Below are 21,443 nucleotides of genomic sequence, written 5' to 3' on the forward strand. Positions count from 1 at the left end.
TCAGAGGGTTTCTCAGCAAGGTGGATTTTGGGTGTTTGGGGTGAGGGATTACAAAAAGAGAGGTGCTTACAATATGGAATAGTACAATCATGTGAAAAAGGTGAGAACAAATAAAACAGATTTGTGGCTGAAGGTCACACACAAAATGTGAAACAAAGAAGTAAACAAGGACCTTCCTGAAACCATTTCAGGTCTGTAACTGTATATGCAGCTGGGAACAATTATTAGGTGCTCTTGAGGAGTTTAGGACAAAAAAAAAAATGACAGTGATGTCAAGCAGGAATGGTCCTTCAGATGACTGAACATTCCAGTAACCTCTGTCAGGTTGATTAACAACATTCTGCTGAGCTCAATACAGCTGCTACATAACCTTGGAGAGACAGGCACTCCTCACTTGTAAAACAGAAAACTCCACCAGAACAAGGTTTTTCTTTTGAATTTATTTTGCAAATCTACTAATTCATTTTATGAAAGTATGAAATCCTACGTGGTTACATTAAACAGTTACATTACAATCCAGGTAATGGAAATAATCACTACAAAGTTAGTTTTAGGTACTCTTGGATAACAAGTAGATTTTAGGTTTTTTAAAATAAGTCACAAAGAAGAGATAGAATAGCCTTGTGATTGTCAAAGACTTTAGTTTAAAGCAAGGAAACCACTGCAGATTCTCCTCATCCTAAAAAAAGTTAAGAGAGAAACACTTTCAATGTTAATGTTCAATTAGATTCATCAAAGAAATTTAAGTGCACACATCTACTCTCAGGATAACTAGAATAGTTCACAAGCTGTTTGGAAACTGGTGTCAAATTCCATTCTCTGGAAATCACTTTTACCATTTAACTTCAACATCGTCCTTGCTTTCAGATGCATAAAAATCCTGTGAAATGCACCAGAGCTCCAAATCCTCTCTAATTGAATTCAGTGGGAGTAGGATCAGCTCCTACATTCAGAGGGTACTCCTGATACACCAAAATCCTTACAAAAGCACCTCCTTCCCAGGAAGGAAATTAATTTAAGGAACAAAATACTGTAGTAATTCAGGAAAACTCTCAGCTTTGCTATCCAGCGATTGACATTGCAACTGCACTTCTGAGGACCTTTATGCATGGTCATTCTTTCCTCTCAGAAAGCAATAGGATGTATGAAGACACCAGGTAACTGTGCTGAAGAACTCAGAGCTACGTAAATAAAGCAGAAAAATCAAAGAAGAGATCAAATCTTTCTAGAAACTGCTCTCCTGACACCCATCTGACACACCTCCAGTGTCATCCTGCTGCCTGTCAGCTGCCACTTCTGATGCGACACCTGTCAATCATAACTGCTTCTTAGCAAGCAGTTAAATAGGGTTTAGATTTTGTAGTGGCACCTCTCACTGCGTGTGTTTTTAGGGGTAACACATCCAAGGTGCTACTGCTGCACATCATGCAACAGTTTCACAGAGGCAAAGAGAGCTGTTTATAGGGAAATAAGGCAGGTGCAGGTACATTCTGATGGCCTGTGGCACAAAGGAGATTGAAACAGATCATTCTCTCTTGTAGCCTTCACCTCTTTCAACCAGTGCATCCTAAAGGGTGTAAACTCCCAAATCTCCCCTCATACATGTACAACAATGAATCCATTGTAGCTCAGAAGTGAAGCCAGCAGTTTCTCTCTTCCAACAGAAATAGGCATTTATCCACAGAGTATCTTTTAACACTGATAACCTCAAAAAACTTAAAAGAAACCAGACAGGTCACACAAAACTATACAAACTTTTCACCTGGACATAAAGTGCCATCAAACTATGGAAGCAAAAAAAGAAGTCACTGTTGAGGCAGCTACTTGAAGTGTATACAGAAGGCTTTATTCCCCTGAAGCAGATAAACTTTGCTACAGTCTTGGAAATGGCACCAAGCTGGTGGGAATGTTACTACAATAAAGGCCAGCAATTTTCTTTCTGACAAACACTACTCTTACCCGACAGGCCAAAGGCAACCAGGGTGATTTAACTGGTGGCTGACTGCAGGAATTTCCCCAGAAGGTAGTTTAAAATGGTAATAGATGCTGTCATTTTCCTCTCTCTGACATAGTAACTGTAATTCGTTCAGCCCCTTCATTCTGAGCATGCATTACCACAGACAGCCCCACCCTGCTATTACCACTGTGCCTGCTTGTTTTCCTCCTCTACTCATGTAAATGTAATGTCAAATCCTCTTAAGAATCCTGAGCAGCCCTCCAGAATCACTTGTTCAACTGACATTTCTGTAATAATAAGGGAAGAAAAAAGAGTTGTGTGAAATTAAATGGTGCTCCTGTTGCCAAGTTGTTAAAATTATATGGCAATATGCTTCCAGTAGTTGTAAGAAATTAATTTGTGGAGTGCTTACAAGCTTTACATCTACTAAATCTCAACAGGATATAAAATACTATTTAAGTGATACAACTTACAAATGTTAAGGAGAAAAAAAAATCAGCACCAAAGAGTGAAAGAAGAAAGTAGATTCTTGTCTGCACTTCCTGGAGGCTGGATCTCTACAGCTGAGGAAGCCAGGTGGCAGATCCTTGAAGTACTTTTGTGTGTATGTATGTCAGCACCTGCAGCTCTCCCTTCTGCCACCTCTGCAGCACATGAGGCTGGGCTCTAGCAGAGAACCACTCCACTCCTGCAAACAGTGCTGGCAAATAGCTCAGCCAGCCCCCCACTCTCTCTGCCACTGCCTTGTGACAGGACCAGCCAGAGCAGAGCGACTCAGTGCCACTACTTTTCACCTGCTTTATTATAATGCTGTTCAGAAAGATGTGCCTGGCACCTGTCTGTAGATGATAAATTCATTTATTAGTTATGCCACTATGTGATTACTGTCATCCTTTTCTCACAACAATGTCAAATACATATAAAACTTTGGATTTTCTATAGTGAGTGAAATCAGCAAAGTCAAAAGCCAGGCAGTGCCAGCAGTGCTGTCCCTGCTCCATTCTGTGGGACAGGACCAGGGTAAGGCGCTTTGGCAATCAGCACCAAGTTTAAACAACAAGCTTTTAGAATACACACAAGTTTCCTGCAGATGCACAGAAAACTGAGACCTCCTGGTTGTTCTCTAAGCTGCTTTGAAACTACAACAACTCATTTAATCCAGCAGCAGATCCTGGCACTATTCTTTTCCTAAGTACAGTACATTTTGATAGCAACACAGAAGCACGTGACACAAAACAGATTTGTTCAAGCTCACCATGGTTCTGATGGGCTACACGCACCACGAGGCAACTCAAAAAGAGCACAGAACTCAATTCATCAGGACAACACTGACTCAAAGGAATTTCAGCTCAACTTCGGGAGGAAAGAAGGAGCTCACAAAGGAAAAGTTCTTATTGCAAGTTGTACTGCTCGGCTTGGTCACTTCTCACACAGATCTGAAGTATCAAAAGCTACCAAGGAGCCAAGGACAAAGAACTCCTGTTGTGCAACTATTTTAAATATAGCAAGCCTGCTTTAGAAAGAAAAGCCCCTGCACAATATTCCAAATGGCCTTTTCTGGCAGACTCGAATCGTTAAATCAACACTGACAGAAAATACACACTTCAGATCTAGTTCTGGCACCTCGCAATTTGGAAAACTCTTGTGCACATGGGACCAAGGCAGCTCGTTTGCAGACCCTTTTCTCACACTATCTTTGGATCACCCGAGCTTCCTTCACCCCCCTGTGGATCACTGGGCTCAGCAGGTGCCTTCCTCGGCAGGCACAGAGTGGCAGCTGTCGTGAGACACGGTGTCGATGCTCTGCCCCTGGGACTGGGGGTGGATGGACACCTGCACGGCGATCTCCTGGCCCTGCTCGCTCATGGAGCCATCGTCCGAGTCCCCGGCCGGGGAATCGCTGCGCTTCATCTCCGGGTTCCTGGGGAACAGCGCGGCCTGGGCCCCGCAGCCCGGGGGCTGCTTGTCCTCCTTTCCCACCTCATCGGGGTCATCCACTCGCACGGCCTCGAAGATCTCCTCCATGAACGCCCTGCAGTTAAGGATCAGAGGCGGGAGGGGAATGCTCCTGGCGAGCTCTTCGATGTACCGAGCAAACTCCATGGTCTTAAACTGAGTGACTTTGGCCAGCTCGAGCGTTTTGGCAGATGTGATGATAGGGATACGCTTGGCTATCTCAAAAGCCTTCTGCAGCTTCTCAGCCCCTTCTGTGCGGAAGAACTCATTGATGGCCTTCTCCGTTTTGCGGAGGTGGCTGCTCATCATGCACAGGCGGGTGATGTTCAAAATGAGGGTGATGGCAAAGGCAACGAGGCACACAATCATGTAGTAGATACTCATGTCCCCTGAGGTGAAGATAACCCTCAGGGTGACTGTGTAGTACAAGGTCTCGTTATGATTAATGCCTGCACACGTGTACCGGCCCCGGTCAGCAAAGCTGACCTTTGTGATGTTGAGGGAATTATCAGCAATTCTCCACCGGTCACCTGCAGAGGGGAAAGAAAGAAACAGAGCTCATGAAACAAAAATCCCAGGGTAAACAACAACAGGAGTCAAAGTTTGGCAGTAAGCAGTCCACTTCTAGCATCATAACAGTACACCAAGGACTGAAATGACACAGAAAGCCATAACCCACTTACCAATCCTACTGCTTAAAGGTAAATTATTCTGCATGCTTGCTACACTGGTTTTACTTCCTTCTCTCATCTGCACTTTCCAGTGTGCTTCTGGCCTGCTGGTTCTTCCTGACAGGGATCCTAATTCTTAACTAGGGCTTCTCACCCGATGTTAAAAGACTGTCCTCTATAAAGTCTAATTTTCCATATGTTCAGAGTCAAAAGTCAAGTGACCCATGAAAAAGATCAGTCTGTAAATGGCTCTGTTGGCAAAAGAACACAGAATTTTCTCAAGACAGTTTTCTGCTGAGCATGCAGTGCTGACAAGCAAAACCCAAGTAAAAAGAAATCAATACAAGAAGCTTTATACAGCATTTGCTGTGCATTTTTAGCATAGGGGGGAAACTGTTTTCATAACTCATTTCTTCTAATTACTCTACTTTGAACTGTTTTCATAACTTATTCTTCTAATTACTCTACTTTGAACTAATCTCCAGATGGCATTATAACTACAAAAAGGTTACTGAATACTTAAGGCAGAAAAATGGCCTCCAACAAGATCCTATCAATTAGTTTGATGACCTTCATTAATACTAACAGAGAGAAAAACACATGCATCTCTGAAACACTTTTTTAAAATTGAAAACTGCAGGGACAGAACTGTAAGAGCCAATGGCTGGGAAAATATATTCCCCTTCAGTTCAAAAGGGTTAAATAGCAGGAATTCCATCGCTGGCCATTACATATTGTGTTACTTTCCACAGTCTTACTGGTGCATAAACCAAAAAACACATGTACTATGTATGGTTTAAAATATCCTGTAACAAAATTAAACCACCAACTGCCAGCTCATAAAGTCACAAGCTGCGGAGAATTGTGTTTAATTCATGCATTTTGGAAAAATATAATTTAAACCAGAGCAATAATAAATAAAATCATCAGTTAGTATTAGGTAAGATGAAGACTCATTTCTTCTGTATGGAATACTGGGATGATATTTCTTCTGTATGGAATACTGGATACTCTTGAACAAGGTGATTCTGTGGGGCACCAAAGCAGGATGGATGGGCTGGAACAGAAGTACTCAGGTGTAATTCCCATGCAACATGTCAGAGGGCAAAGGGCTTTGTTTTGCTCTCTCCTTATCTCCTAATTGTAAAAATGGGAGGATAGGAAGAGAAAATTATAATAAAGTCCCAGGGGTTTTCCAATACTGTATAAAAGGGGAATAATGATGGATAGAAAACAGCAGGAAAACTCACCTTCATCTTTCTGTTCAAGCAGGTGTCCTCTGGAGTTATACCAAAGGATATGTTCATACTGGCTGATGTTCAGTTTACATTCAATTAAAATACTAGTCCCCTCTTTGGCTATGATATCATGGTGTGCTGGAGAACTTATTAAAGCTTGAAACACTGCATGAAGTGATGCATTGAAAGACCCAAAAGCAACTGTCCTGTTAAAAGCTACATTTTCCACTGTGAATCCAGCTGAAAGATCAGCACTAACAGTCAAAATTAACAGGCAATAGCTGAGCTTCATGGAAAGCTAGTGAAAATTCTTTCATTTAATTTGGAGAAACGAGGTCGTATGACATCAAGCTGTCTGTTTTGCTCTGAGATAGGAGAGGGGGCTCTTGGTTTGCTCTGTGCTGGAAAATGTCTGGGATCCAAATGCACTTTCAAGACCATGAATATTTGAAGTGGAAACTGGAAGTACAACTGAAAAAAAAAGATAAAGCAGTAAGTTTATTAATGACAGCAAGGTTACCACGTATTCAAATTTAATTTCCAGTAAACAGATTTCGATTAGCGTAATACAAACTGTCAGCTGAGAGGTTCCAAATCAGAGCTTTGCTCAGAACACAGTAATAAAATGAGGGTAAGAAGGCATTAGCACAGCCTCCAGTCCACTAGATGTTCATCTTCCCAACCAGATAAATAATCTCCGGAATAATAATCATTAAGGGGAAAAAGGTTTTGCAAAAAGAACAAATTGTTCAGACTACTCGAAATGCACAATTATCTTTAAAAGTGGATTCTGCATTTGTTACCAAAGAAAAAGTGCTTTCTTAATAGAGGAAGAAAAGAGGGAAAGAGGATGTCATTTCTGCCTCCCTCTCCACCAATATAAAAGTGCTTTTAAGCCCTGGTTTTCTAAAGCCAGTCTTTCATTTACCATCCAGAAAAAAACCAAAGCACACACACACATCTGATTATTAGCACTTACATCTACTTACTTGATTTTAGGGGTACAACTGGTATTAGGGGTCTAAATACTACATAACATGATTTAATTACTTGGAAAAGTCTCCTGGTTGTTATCTACAGCCAGAAGAGGAAGTTCCTTTCTGAACATCAGGACACTGATGCCTACATATACTTCCTTTTTTGCAATCTCTCTTGTTGCTGCTGCATTTTCTAAGCCTGCTTCCTGTTATTCTTGTTTGTTTTACAATGAGGTCCTGTTGAAAATCTTTTTGTTTATGCTGCTTCATCTCAGCAGTCATATATTCTTCATTGTCTTCTCTACCCAAACTTCACAGCAATGTGAAAAATTGTTTTGTCTAGATACTCCTCAAATTGATGTGCAGAAAAGATATTTTAAGACATTAGGATACAGCCTTTAATTTTCTGTCTTCTGCACACACGGATTTTCCTTTTTTCCAAGCCAGAATAAAACCAACTTGTAACAAAATGAGATGACACTGATAAGAGACAATCTGTTATCAATTCTCCTGGAAGCCGGATTCAAGAAAATTTCTAATCCAATATGTGCTCCCTGAAGTTATGATTCCATCCAGACTGTTCCAGAGCCTTAAAAAAACATTTACAAAGTACAGAAGCCACAAGCTCAAATGTTATCCTAAAGAATACCTCACTTCATACCATTGACTGTGTGACTTCAAATTTATCATCTTTCCTTCTACAAATAACAGATGTTAGTGGAATGGAATTTCATAAATATCACCACACAAAGGGACCCATTTACTTTTCAGACAGACACTTTTCATCCTTCTAGAATTAGTAGTTAACACTATCTAAAGCACTTCTGAAAAATAATGTAATACACATAAAACCAGGTGATTTCTAGTAATTGTCTTTCATCAAAGACAAACCAAGCATACTCAAAAAGGGGAATTCTGCTGATAAGATGCTATCCAGACTGGGAATTTTTTTCAGTGAAAGTTAATTTGCCGAAGGTCAAACCAGATTCCAGACTTGACATCTGATGAGAAATGTGTTATTTGACCCATTTCCATTTCTGTTGTGGCTATTGCCAAAACCAGTTTAACAAAGAAGGCAAAGAAGACAGCTGTGTCCAACTCTCCTTCAAGCTTGACTAACCAACTCACCCACTGAATCCTGCAAGAGAAACTGGAAAACAGGCTCCCTACTTGTTTCTCTGTAAACAGCAATCCCTTCATCTGCCTTCTTTTTTTTTTTCTTTTTTAATCATTGGCCCCACTCTGTTTTCTATCATGCCTCTTGTCCTTTCATTTAAGATGAGACTACTGCAGAGAACTCAATTATACCATTGTGCAGGAGAAGCTACTTTCCCACAGCTAAACAGTTAAAACCACTACCAAGGCCTCTTTCATTCCTGTTTTTCACCAGCTACACTTCAGGGAAAGTGTTACTGAGTCCTGCTGCCTCTGGAGAAGAGCATCCCATCCACTGCAACAGCACAGGTCTGAAAAGAACCCAGTACTAAGGCTGCTGTTGATAACAACTATTCTTTTGTTTGAGGGAGTGGTTTTAACCTTCCATTTTTAGACCTCTGGTATTTTCAGTGTTTCAGAGCCTGCAAAAGACTGCTGACACTGACCTGCTTGTTTGGGTAACCTTGGCTCCTCACAGGCAGGCTGTGGACTGGTAGTAGTTTGTGGACCACTGACATTTGGGTTGCTTTAAAGGTCTGTCACACCTTGCAGTAGCAAGTGAGGTGCTGTGGTACCAGACCTTCAGCTGACATCACCCCATGACCCAGCTGACTTTAGCTAAAAATGCATTTAAAAGGTTTTGCATGCATCAGACTTGACTTCACAGCACCTGATACAGTTAAAACAGACAATACTTCTGCAGCAAACACAAACCCTCATCTTCACCCTCGAATCCCAGGCACATAATAACTTACAGTCTTCTAAAACAATAACCTCCCAACTGATATGTTAGATTTATTAGAGAATAATCCCAGTGCCTCTTGTACTCTGCCTGTGCTATTGTCATTTGAAATTATTAAATTTGAATTGTTAAGGTTTCCAAGCGTCTGTGACGTTTCTCCTAAATGACATTATGAATCTCACTCATTTATTTAACACAAGAAATACTCAGCAACATTTTCCCTCATAAGAATAATTATCTTCAGTAATTGCATATGCTCTCCACTATACTTGCACTGAGCCTGCATAATGCATAAACCATTGGTGATGGGTCATTTAATTTTACTATTAAATTCTTCAAGGTCTGATTTATTAGAAATTGTTTGTCTTTTGGAAAAGCCATTATTGCTAAGCAGACAGTGATCTCTCGCTGCCGAGTGCTGGGAACAATAAAATGATTTGCAAAATCCATATTCTTCATCCATTGCACTTATGCAAAACAGCTGCTGGAGCTGATAAAGGACCCAAAAAGGATAAAGCGTGATCAGTGCCAACATCACAATTCTTCAACAAAGTGTTAAGCTCAAGCAAGATGAAATGTGTCAGAATAGGAACTGGCTATTTTACAACTGAACCTGAAGCTGAGCTCAACACATTTAACCTTTATTAAACCATAAGTTGTAACAACAAATAGCAGTGGAAAGATAAAAATCTGTGATGCATGCGCTTGTATGAGTCATCCTTGGCTCCTACCCTGAAGAAGAGTATTTGTGTCTAACTTAGAGCACTCTAAGTAGTCCCACTGAGGTCACTGGAAGCACTGATAGTACTTAAAATTACACACATTTATATGGCACTGCAAAATTGGGGCCCAAGAGGTTGCAAGTTATATGGTTTTACATTCACTACTTATAACATCACATCATACCTGGAGTAACATGAGGCAATAAACCAAGACACACCAGACAGAGCACAGGCTGCTGATGTCTTGCAGAAATACAATTTGCAAGCCCCCTCTGACCCTCTGTCAAACCAGGGGGATGCATTTGGCAGAGCCCTACAGACAGGAACTCTTGAGGGATTTATGAACATAACACGGTCTTGACAAGAGCCATTCTGGGTGCACTCAGCATGGGAGAGGCCGCAGGGAGGGCTCACTTCTGCTGGCACCAGCCAAAGCTCTGCAGGGGAATGGCAGCACCCACGGTGCAAAAACCAACCTAAGGAGCAAATCCACAGGACACCAGGGCCAGCCTCGCTGGGTGAGGCTCCCTGGTGGGATTTGATGTTCTCCTGTGCACAGGCCCGTGGCTGCCTGACGGGATTTGGTGTTTTCCTGCACGCATCCCTTGGCTGCCTGACAGGACACGGTGTTTTGCTGTGCTTATCCCTTGGCTGCCTGACACCTGTCACGAGGTAACTCGCCACGACACAGCATCGGCCGCGCACCAGAACAGGTTTTTTTGCCCTGTCAGCTAAAAACCACCAGGCACAAAGTTCCACTTAGCATTTACCCTGTTCCCACAGCCCCAGTGTGCTCCAAGTTCACTCGTGGAAGAGCCCCGGTCCCGCTGGGCTGGTGGTGGTGGCAGTGGGACACACGACACGACTGCAGGGCAGCCGAGGGCACCGGGCTGGTGTCACTGGGGCATGACGTCATGCCAGAAACACAAACTCACAGAATATTCTGAGCTGGAAGAAAACCAAAAGGATCATCCAGTCCAACTCCTGGCCCTACTCAGGACACCCCGACAATCCCACCCCGTGCTGGAGAGCGCTGTCCAAACGCTCCTGGAGCTCTGGCAGCCTCGGGGCCGTGCCCATTCCCTGGGGAGCCTGGGCAGTGCCCAGCACCCTCTGCGGGAAGAACCTTTCCCTGAAATCCAACCTAAACCTCTCCTGACACAGCTCCGGCCGTTCCCTGGGTCCTGTCACTGTCACACAGAGCAGAGCTCGGAGCTGTCCTTCTGCTGCCCCTCGGGAGCAGCTGCAGACCCCGATGAGCTCTGCCCTCAGTCTCCGCTTCTCCCGGCTGACCAGACCAAGTGACCTCAGCTCCTCGTGTGGCTTCCCCTCGAGGTCCTCCACCACCTTCGCTGCCCTCCAAACCCACCCCTTGTTGCCCCAGCTCCATTTCCAGGCCGGAGCAGCCAGGCGGGACACGGGCCCGCGGCCTCCCCCTCCGCCGCTGCCCCCCGACCCTGACCTCGCCAGGTGAACCTGGCGGTACCGCCGCTCTCACCGGGACGAGGGTACCCGGCCAGGCCCGGCCCGGTCGGTCCCGCAGCTCCGCCGCCGCGCCGGCCCCGCCGCCCGGACGCGCTTCCCCGGGCTGAGGCCGCTTCCGGGGCAGCGCCGGGGCCGCTCTGCGCCGGCCTCGCTGGTCACGGTCCGCCCGGAGCCGCGGGGGCCGCGCCGACCGCCGACGGTGAGGGGCGGCACAGGGTCAGGGGGCTGTGCGGGGCACAGGGAGCCCCGCGGGGAGAGGCGCTTTGGGGTTCCTTGTGGGGCAGGCGGGACCGTGGTGGAAGGAGGGAGGGTGGACACCGGGCGAGCTGCTTGTGCATCAGGAGCCCCACGGGAAGGTTTAGGGAACGTGGGGGTGCCATATGGGGCAGCCCGATGTGGGGGTTATGGGACTTCGGGGGTCTCCCGGAGAAGCGGAGGCACAGGGAGGCCTCCAGGGCTGCGGGGCGGGGAGGGTGCAGGGGTGAGCTGGGGGCCGTGGTCGCTGCGGGATCCCGGTAGTCCTGGGCAGATGGGGTGGGGGTCCCCAGCCGCACCCTGAGCCGTCCCTTTCCTTCGCTGGAGGCCATCGCTGCCCCGTGGCGGGGGCAACTGCCCCGATTGCATCCGTGACCGCCTGGCCGGGGACACGGCGTCGCCCCAGTGTGATCCCGGGAGCCCTGGGCTGCTCGGCTTGGCACCTGCAAGTCACTTCACCCGCAGCTGCTGCCAGAGGAGCCCGCACGGGTGACACGTGGGCCCCGGGAGCAGCGTGACAGCCCCGCTCACGGGCTCCCCATCCCCGATCCGCGGTGCTGGGGCGGCTGCTGTGGCAGCTGGGGCGCATCGCAGCTTCGGGGGGCTGTTCGTGCCCTGCAGTGCTCATCCCCGAGTACAGAAGTGACCCAGTCGCTGCCTCCCTGCCTGCTCAGCTCTCTGACAGCTGTCATTTGTATCCTACACTCCTCAAAGCAGCCGTCCCAAGCGACTTGTGTTCACTTTTATTTTGGTAGAACATGTAATGATTTGATTATCTGAGGCCCTGTTGTACCGTCATTTGTTTTCCAGAGTTAGCAAACTGTTTTTCTCCCTGCGGAGAGGGTGTGTCTGTTAGATAAAGCCACGTGCCCCTGTGGGACTTCAGTCTCCCAAGTCTGACATTTCTTCTACTCAGACATAATTTAGTCTACGCACATGTGCGTATGCGTGGCAACATTGTGTTTAATTACTTAAAACACCAATGTGATGCTCTTGAACTAATGTCGAAGTGCAAAGGAGTGATTATTTTATTTGCTTTGCTTTCTATGGATGTTTGTAGTCATGTCTGAGGAAGACAGTGGTGAAAATCTGAAAGAACAAACCTCTTACAAAGATGAAAATGAACAGAAGACAGAGGAACTTGGCTGCTCTGAGAGCAGGGAAGGGAGGGAACAAGAGACTGTGCCTGTGACTCGGAAAAGACCTGAACCCAAGCCCCCAAGCCAGCCTGCTGCCACAGAAAAGCCTGCAGCTGAAACCATCAAGGTATGTTCCTGTGCTTTCACAGAATGATGTGACTTCACATTTCATGGCTTTGAACACAGGAGAACTCTGAGCATAAGCCCCACTCCTTTCTGAAAATTCACATTGCTGTTCTCTGAAATGAAAAAGCCGCACAAAAGCCACATGTCACAGACTGCTTCTGTTCCTTTCCTCACCATAATGCCTGCATCAGTCTTCTGTTTTTCTTCATTAAAGGTCTCAGATCCTCCTGCAGTTCAGACAGGGTGGGGCTACTGGGGAAGCTGGGGGAAATCTCTTCTGTCAACTGCGTCTGCTACCGTAGCTACCGTAGGTAAGGCTCTTTCTGGTATTTGATAAATATTTTAATCATGTTTTGTGTCTCAAGCTGGTGCTTTAGAACTTGTTTCTAGAGAAGGGGATTTCAGTTATAGCAGCCATTATTGGAAAAATGTCGAGAGAATTGTTCAAGTAATGGGAAAAGCTTGTACCAAAAGGGACAGTGAGATGGGAGATAATGCACAGACAGAACTTTCAAGTTTTTAAGGCGTTTGCGTAATTTTCACCTGGTATTTTAAATTGGTATTCAGCCAATATTTACAACTTCATTTAAAAGCTGAGATGAAACCTTGGTTCATTACATTGGTAGGCAAGCTGGATAGAAGGAGGTTTCAGTGCTGGTTAAACTGTTTTGAGCAGAAGAGTCCAGAATAATAAAAAAGAATATGCAGCTCTAATCCTGTTTCTGTTCTGATTTCTGTCTTCTCTAGGTCAAGGAATTTCAAATGTCATAGAAAAAGCAGAAACAACCCTTGGGATCCCCAGTCCTAGTGAAATCTCATCAGAGTCTAAAGATGCTACAAGAGGTCAGTTTTGTACTGCATAAGAACAACCCTGAAATGTTTTTCATAAGATAATCAGCCCCAAAATGACATCACCTTACTCTGCACCTTGCACCTTGAGATTGATAATAAAAACATTAAAATCTTTCTCTCTTGCTTCGTTCTGTTAGCTCTGAAAAGTAGAAAGGAAAATCATCTGAATTGTAGGCTTGCTCCTGGCGGATATTTGGTGTCTGTTGGTTTTCTCCACTCTGTGGCTGACAGGGTCTGTTTTTGTTTTTGGAAGTCAGGAAGTTAATTTTGTGCCTTCTAATGCAGGAAGTGAGAATCCCGCTGGCAGCAATGCCAATGCAGCGGATGATGGCAGCTCCTTCCCTATTGCTGGGGCTCTTGAAGTTTTATCAACCATCTCTACTGCTGTCCAAAGCACAGTGAGTGAGTTGGGAGTGTGGGAGAAAATGGGTTTAAGGGAGCTTTGGGGTTTTGGCCTTTCATCTGAAACATTGTAAGAGGAAACTTAATTTTGACATTTGTGGGTATGTGGTGAGAAACTCCTCCAACTCAGACAAACCTTATCCTGGGCCTTGCTTCTAACTGGCACCTAATGTGAAAAATGTCTTGAATTGTGATAGTTCTGTATTGGGTGTTTGTACATAGCAAAACAATCCTAATGGTGGATTGTGCAGAGTATGCATTTCTGTGCCTGTCACCTCTGTACTCTGTCATCTCTGTGCCTTGCCTTTGGAGCATTCAGGTAAATGCAGGGTCAGACTCATTCCTAGAGTATTTCCACTGATTTCCACAGAACTGTCTAGAGATGAAATCCATTCTCCTCTTCAAACACCTCTGTGAAACTAGCCCAATTTGCTTGGAAATCAGCTTGCTCCTGTGACCATGAGAAATGCACTTCAAAGGAAGCCATTACCCTTGGAAACTGCTTTTGTGATCTGCTGTCTTGTCAATTTGCCTGGGAATCTGAAAGAGCTGCAGATGGAAAGCTGCCTTCTGTTTCTGCTTTTAAGGCTTGAACAAAAGTTAGCAATCAAAATCCACAGGTGTGGTGTTTTCTCATTGGAAGGATGAGACCTAAATACTGCAATGTGCTGAGAACCAGCTTCTTCACCAACTAAAAATGTATTTCCCATCAGATTGCTGCAGCTGTCTGGGTGCTGTAATAAGCTGTTGGGTGATAATGTGTTGTGGCTCTTTCCATGTCCTGGTGCTCTTTTTGTGATGACTAGGGTTGAATTTCAGGGTGGCAAGGAGCAATTTGGCTTTTCTGTGAGTGCCCAGCATAAGATTGCTGATAAAACCCTCCCAATTCAATTTCTTCCATTGTGTAATCTCTGAGTTTTATGTGCTGTCTTTATCCAAATCTGATTCTTAGGGTAAAAGTGTTATTAGTGGAGGTCTGGATGCCTTGGAATTCATCGGGAAAAAGACAATGGATGTAATAGCTGAGGGAGACCCTGGATTCAAAAAAACAAAGGGCCTGATAAACAGAACCTCCACGTTATCTCAGGTACAGCAGTTCCCTATCAGCACCTCATTGGTTTCTCTCATGTCTTCTCCCTTCCTTTGTGGAAGGGGTCCTGCCATTAAGCAACCATTTTTGCTATTGAGCCAAAAGCCTTCTCCTCCTGTATTCTCTATCTCCTGACACTGTCACGAGGCCTGTGCTTTTCTTTTTCAGGTCTTACGAGAGGCAAAGGAGAAAGAAGAGCAGCAGACAGCTACTGAGGTTACCATGGCTACTGAGAAGAAAGCCCATTATGGGTTACTGTTTGATGAGTTTCAGGGTCTTTCACATCTGGAGGCCTTGGAGATGCTTTCCAGAGAGAGTGAATCAAAGGTAATGGCCTTGAGCGTTTTGCTTTCTATTCTGAGTTCAGCTGAACAGGGGAAAAAGGATTAGAAATATATGTATAGACATGTAAAAGCAAGTGCTCAGAACTTGCTGTAAAATGATTACTGGACTACACTTTGATCCTTGCATTAGGATCTGGTGTTTACCTTGGGAGCAGTTTGTCCTGTCCTCAGCTCCTAAAGCCATTCCCTTTACACCAGCCAGCCTCAGTTCCTGCAGGTCTCACAACTTTTCACAAGTTACTCTCCTCACACCCACTCGTTTGCTGCCTTGGCCTGCCTTTTCCATCCTATTGGATGGATTTATTGATTCTCTCGTTGGCTGTGCTGCCCCTAACCAGGTGAAAGCAGTTCTGAATGCCCTCTCCGGAGAGAAGTTGGACACACTGCAGGAGGAAATGGAGCAACTCAAAGAAGCATTTTCTTTACCTGAATTCTTTGAAGAAGAAGAGGAAGAAAAGAAGGGTAAGAGAGCCCCAGGTTCTGAGAAGAGAAGCTGGTCCTCAGTGCAGAACCAGCCAGCCCTGATCAGTAGCAATGGCCACGATGCCAAATTGAAGTTATTCTTTAGATGGATGTTTAATCCTAAAGCCATCTGTGTCCAGGGGCATGACAGGTAGCAACACCCTTCATCTCTGTAAAGCTGCTGTGCAGTAATTCCATAGCAGGAATGATTTCTTGCCAGAGCAGGATTAGAGTTGTTTGACTCATGGGCAGTTCATACAACTGACCCTGAGCCAAGATGCAAATTCAGAGAGAGAGTGGGTTTCCTTGACCAGGAAGGAAAAACTGTGAACAGAGTAGTCCAGCATGCAGGAAAGCAAAAAGGCTTTTTATTTGTTTATTAAATGAGATTTAGCCACACAGAGCAAAAGATTCAGAGGTACCTTTGCACACAAGAGCCCTGATTCTTGAGAATTACATGGATTTAAATGTAAATTTCTTGCATTGCTTTTACCTAAATGCTCATCAGGGAGGGCTTACACACCTGCACTTGCTATCATTCAACATTTAATGTATCTTTTATATTTGCACATAATGGATCTCACATCTGCTGTGCCATATATAATAGGAGAACCATAGGCTCTAAGTGATATTTCACACTCTCCAAGGTGATGTGCAAGTTAGTGTGTTATAAAAGGCTGCCTGTTAAAAAAAAAAGGAGTTACTTAGCTACAAAACCAGAATTGAGAAAGCAAGAACTACCCTTCAGGCACTGATGTCTCCACCTTTGCAGAACTTACCTTAGAAATTGTATTTGAAAAGACTGAGTTTGATATGTCCTTGCCTGAGGTGATGATTCAAAGAGAAATAAAGGAAACAGTTGACAGACTTGTGCAGAACTAGGTGTGCATTGAAGTGCTGCTTATTCCTGAATCTGTCCTTTGTGTGGATTTTTTAACCTTTCCTGTCCTTTAGGAGACGAGGAGTTCACAAAAGAAGTAACAGAGCTGTTTTCAGAATTGCACATCTCCTCCAAGCCAGAAAAAGTGATCACGGTGAGTTATTTTCCATGTTCTAAAAGCTGGAGAGTTTCCTCACTGGAAGAGCTTCTCTTCACCTGCTTTGCTTGTGAAAATATCAAGTGCATGAAAACAAGCTATATTTTAGATCTTTTGGCAATGGTAGGCAAAGGAGATGGGCCTTTACTTTTAACCTTATGGGGCAGAATCATGTGAACCTTCAGCCACCACAGTGAAAAAACCTACAGTCATGAACTGAAGGCCTCCTCTTGGTACAAAGCACCTGATTTTACTGTGTTCAGGAGCTGGTATGAAGAAGAATCACTTTTCTTGCCATCATTTCACTACCGTTCAGATCCACCAAGTGGCAGCAGCATTCTGCAGACATGTTTCTAGTTGTTGGTAAACTCCAGCCCCTGGTGCTAGAGAAACAACTGTCCTCAACTACATCAGTGCAGCCAAACTTTTGCAAAATCCTGAAGGCACTGGGATTATTTGTCCTGGTTCTTCTCAGAAGCTAGGAAGGAGTTGTAGCTGCTTCTTTCCTCTGGAGAGGGCCCATACTCCATTGTCTTGTGTGCAGGGGGGCTTCATTCCAGTCATTGAATATTATGGCACATCTTGCTACAGGTGAGGACATCTGCTCATGAGTGGATAGCACAATTCAACAGCAGTCTTTCTAAAGAAGAAAAAGAAAGTGAAGAAAACCAAGAAGTAGAATCCAGAGATGGTGACCAGGATACTAAGAAATCAGTAGAGGTAACTGAGTAATCAAGGAAAAGAATAGCTGCCTGCAGAATGTTTATCTGGCTGCTGAGTTGCAGTTGTGACTCGCAGGGTGTATGGGTTTCTACACACAGGGTGTGTGGGTTCTGAGGTCAAGAAAAGGCAGAGTAGTGATAGTATGGTGTGTAACTGACTTGTTTTAAATAATAAAAGCTGCTAGTTTCTGTATGGTATGGGGAATTTTTGTCACTCTTGCAGGTTATTCATGCATTTGCCATAAGAAGCCTGGCAGAACTGACAGCCTGCTCCATTGAAATGTTTCACAAAACTGCAGCTTTGTTTCTCTATGGTCAGAAACAGGAGGTGACAGCCACAGACAGAGCCAAGTCCCTTTCACAGTGAGTGCATCTCTCAGTAAATGGATAGCATATAATTACTGATTAAACTGTCTATTAATTCTTTGGAAATCCACGCAGTGCAGGGCTCTTGAATAATGCATAGGTGTTTAAATTTGGGAATTGGGCAAATTTGTGGATTTGCAATGGGTGGCATCATTGTCTTTTAGAACTCAGCTGTCTCTTTCCAGCTTAAAGACATTTCTTGGTAAGAAAAAGGAAACCCTTCTTGAGAGCTTTGTGTGACCTACAAGAATATTTGCCCTAAGTTTGTGCTAGTCAGTAGGCAGAGATTTAAAACATGACAAAGCAGTTGTATAGAAGTGATTCCTGATCACCTCTCTGTTAATCATTTAGTATGCTTGGTACATGAGACAGCAAAATTACTGCACAGGAGACACTTGGCATGTGTCTGAAATGTACAGTACTTTCTAATTCAGAAAATGATACTTGCCAGTAAAAAAAGGCAAGTTAGTACTGTTCCTTCTGGAATGGATGTGTCTGTCCTCTGAGTGCTCTTCAAGATCTTCTGCTTTAATTATTTATTTCCCCATCTTTCCACTCTCTATTTTATTGGGGAAACTTCTGAATCTTCAAGCACCATTTATATGTTCTATATAGATTTTGGTTTAATTTAACTTAATAAGCATGGAACCAAGGCATTTATGTTTTAGAGGAATGCAGAAAGAAACTTCATCTTGAGGACTGTGTTTACTTCCTTGTTTTCCCTGTCTTCCTCCACAGACTGACGATCGTGCTGTGTAAAGAGCTGTCAGCTTTCTCTAAAGAGTTCACAACGTGCTTAACAACTGCAGGGGTAAGAGTTACACCACAGCTCTTAGGAATGAGATGTGGTTATTTGATAACAGCCTTGGGATCTTTGCCATGAAGTGCTTTTTTGTTTTTGCATGTTTACATATGAAGGTTTTTTTCCCTGTGAACTGATCTTCTAGGCCAGGGTTCCTCAAACTGTGGCAGCTGAGTTTTTGAGAGGCTCCTGCTGCATTCAGCCTGGCACTGAGTGGGGGGTGGGAATTGATGCTCACAGTGTTAAGGAGACAGAGGCAAAAAAGGTTTGTGAGCCTGTTGTGGGTTTTCCAAAGCACTCGGGTGTTACTGAAGATTGTATCATCATCTCTGGATTCTCCACTTGTCCCCAGCTCATTTGAAGATGTGATGTGTATTCATACCCAACCTGTGCTGGCCACATGCAGGTTACTTTGTTCTTATTTGCATGCCACAAGGCTGCTAAGCTTGTGGCTTAGCTTTCCTCTAGTTACAGGAGCAGTGGTGGTTTTAAACTTACTGGGGATTTAGCTTTATCTTGCTTGAAGAAATGTGATCAAATTTTCAGTCAGGATAATGTATGTCTGATCTCTGCAGGTCAAAGAGAAAGCAGATGTGCTTAATCCCTTAATCACTGGAGTGTTTTTGGAGGTCAGTTATGCTAACATTAAAACTTTAAGCTAATACTTTAAAAATAGATATGCTGGTTCTTCCCACTTCAGGATCCTTATGCATGCCAAGTTCTCTAACCCATAGTCTAAAATTGTGCTTACCTGTCTAATAACTTGAAAGTTTTGATAAATGTCTGTAGATTTGCACAAGAGATGAGTTACTTAGTGAGGAGTGAGTGTCAGCTCACAGTTATGATGGGTCAGGAGACACATACTAAATTCAGCAGTCTGCATTTTTAGAATTGAAATGTCCAAAGTCAAACCTTAGACAGGTTCAGAAATTAGCATGCAAGAGTCCCAACACTTCCTTAATGTTAAGTGGGTTCTCAGTGCTTGCAGAGCTCTGAGGTAAAAAGGGGTGTTTCGTGTTGGTGTGTTCTTCCTTCCTGCCACAGCGTGCTATGCTTCACTTAGAAACAAACACTTTTCTTCTCTTACTGAGAACAGTATCCTACATTTGGATTGGAACTGATCTTGTTTGGCAGTCTTTAAGCCAGTTGCTTTTTTTACCTAGTGGCATAAAGCCCCTCAAAAACTTGATATAAAATTGATTTCTAGAATGAAGCCTTTAAAATCCAGCAAGCACTAGGCTTCTGTTTTTTCTGTGCAATAATCAATGCTGTTTGAAATGAGTATGTGGTGAGTAAAGCTGATTGGTAGCGTAGTTATTCACATGTGTATTTTGGTTTTTGTTTTCACAGGCTTCAAACAGTGCTTCCTATATCCAAGATGCCTTCCAGCTCTTGCTGCCTGTACTGCAGATCTCTCTTATTGAGGCTAGAACGGAACTACCACAGTAATAAAAATCCTTCTAATTAAGAACTTTTTGACCTTCCCAGTTCATAGTTTCCATGCTGGAGAATGATGTAATGGCTCTTATTGAAGGGAAAAAGATGAACTCTGTTCACTGCTGCTGCAAGAATGATGATTAAGTGCAGACTGGCAATGACAGCTCTTACAGCACACTGAGAGATGTGATTAGCATAGTCCAGGCTGGTGGACAATGTGACAGACTAAAAGTGCAGATTGCTTCTCTGTTTCATGGACTGTCTGTATCTTTTCACTGAAATCTCTCTGCTGTATGTGTTAACAAGCTCTTTGTGTTCACAGTCCAGAGAGCTTCTCCAGCGCTGAAGAGAAGAGTAGCAGCTGGCTGGTTAGAGTTAGCTAAAATCATGGTGTGATTTTTAAGTCAGATATAATTGGGTTCCTGATAGCTCTGCATTTGTGTCAAAGTGAATATTGGATAGGAGGTGCAAGAAAAGGCAGATTTTTATGATTATGAACCTTGCAGTTCCTAGACGGGGCAGAATAGAGCAGAGAGGATTCCTGATCAAGCTGTTGTTGCTGAAGAGAAGCTCAGCTTCCTGAAGATGTCTGTATTGTGTCAGGCATGTGGGACAGGGACTCTCACCAGGGGGCTGTTTCTCATTCTCTCATGCTGTGCTTGCTTCAGCATGAGCTGGGAAAATGCTGATCTGGCCCTGAGAATGCAGGTACTTGGCTTTATAGCAGTAAATGGGAACTGACTAAAAGGGATTGATTGGTGTTTGGGCAATTTAATGAGAGAATTCAGCAGGACGATTCCCCTTTTTCAGTGCAGCTTGACATGTCAGCCACAGGCTGTTCACAGACTCACTTACTGCTTGTCTTCTCTTTCTGTGGAAAAACACTATAATGCAATGCTCCTTCTTGGAAGGTATATATTAAAGTAGGGAGAGAGGAAGCAATTGGGCCCTGTTAGTAGAGTCCTAATTTGCCTCAGAAGCTGCTCCACATATGGTATCTGTTTCTTTGTGCTGTGCAAGTTCCCTGCTTTGTTCCTTTGTCTTTTGAGCTTGCCCATGGGGAGGCAGCAGCCTCTGTTGGAATCACAAGAGCAGAAATGCACAGCTAGAATGGAATTTCGAGAAGTCCATAATAGCTAACCAGAGGTGACTGAGTGTCACACCTGCCTCTGCACTTGCTCATTGGTAACAATGGTGCTTAAATCCCCTTTTGAAAATCCTCTGGGTTTTAGCAGGTCTTGCACATCTCTGCTATGCTGAAGGTTTAGAACATTCCTCTGCTCTAGTTGTGCAGTAGAGAAGTATTTTTTGTATTATAATACCTTTTGGCTAATGCTCTGATTTTGTATATATGGAAAAAGCCCTGCCTTAGTTATGGTTAGACTGGTTAGATCTCTAAAGGGAGAGCTTTTCCTTGAATCTTAAAACTGGACTTGAAAGGAGTGTGTCTGGGGTAAAAAAATCTGCACTACAATAAAATCTATTTTTTTCTTCTTTTGGTTGGTA

The 21,443-nt window shown here is 43.9% G+C and overlaps 2 protein-coding genes across 3 annotated transcripts; one reads left to right on the forward strand and one right to left on the reverse strand.

The window, feature by feature from the left end:
- Positions 1–420: 420 nt before the first annotated feature.
- On the reverse strand, positions 421–11,016 carry MFAP3 (microfibril associated protein 3). Of its 2 annotated transcripts, none has more exons than XM_069028563.1 (3): positions 10,917–11,016; positions 5,835–6,293; positions 421–4,443 (listed from the first exon to the last, which is right to left on the reverse strand). In XM_069028563.1, the coding sequence occupies exons 2-3, from the start codon at positions 6,112–6,114 to the stop codon at positions 3,698–3,700; spliced, it is 1,026 nt and encodes a 341-aa protein (XP_068884664.1). In that variant the 5' UTR covers positions 6,115–6,293; positions 10,917–11,016; the 3' UTR covers positions 421–3,697. The 2 variants fall into 2 exon arrangements, with proteins under 2 accessions (XP_068884664.1, XP_068884665.1); XM_069028564.1 differs by having other exon boundaries at positions 10,881–10,973.
- A 7-nt stretch (positions 11,017–11,023) lies between these two features.
- On the forward strand, positions 11,024–21,433 carry FAM114A2 (family with sequence similarity 114 member A2). Its single transcript, XM_069028562.1, has 14 exons — positions 11,024–11,102; positions 12,219–12,424; positions 12,638–12,734; positions 13,171–13,266; positions 13,561–13,673; positions 14,630–14,764; positions 14,936–15,094; positions 15,450–15,573; positions 16,528–16,607; positions 17,202–17,330; positions 17,556–17,695; positions 18,437–18,509; positions 19,076–19,129; positions 19,851–21,433. The coding sequence occupies exons 2-14, from the start codon at positions 12,221–12,223 to the stop codon at positions 19,947–19,949; spliced, it is 1,503 nt and encodes a 500-aa protein (XP_068884663.1). The 5' UTR covers positions 11,024–11,102; positions 12,219–12,220; the 3' UTR covers positions 19,950–21,433.
- Positions 21,434–21,443: the final 10 nt, after the last annotated feature.

Source organism: Aphelocoma coerulescens, chromosome 13 (assembly GCF_041296385.1).
Source record: "Aphelocoma coerulescens isolate FSJ_1873_10779 chromosome 13, UR_Acoe_1.0, whole genome shotgun sequence".
In the NCBI taxonomy this organism is placed as follows: domain Eukaryota; kingdom Metazoa; phylum Chordata; class Aves; order Passeriformes; family Corvidae; genus Aphelocoma; species Aphelocoma coerulescens.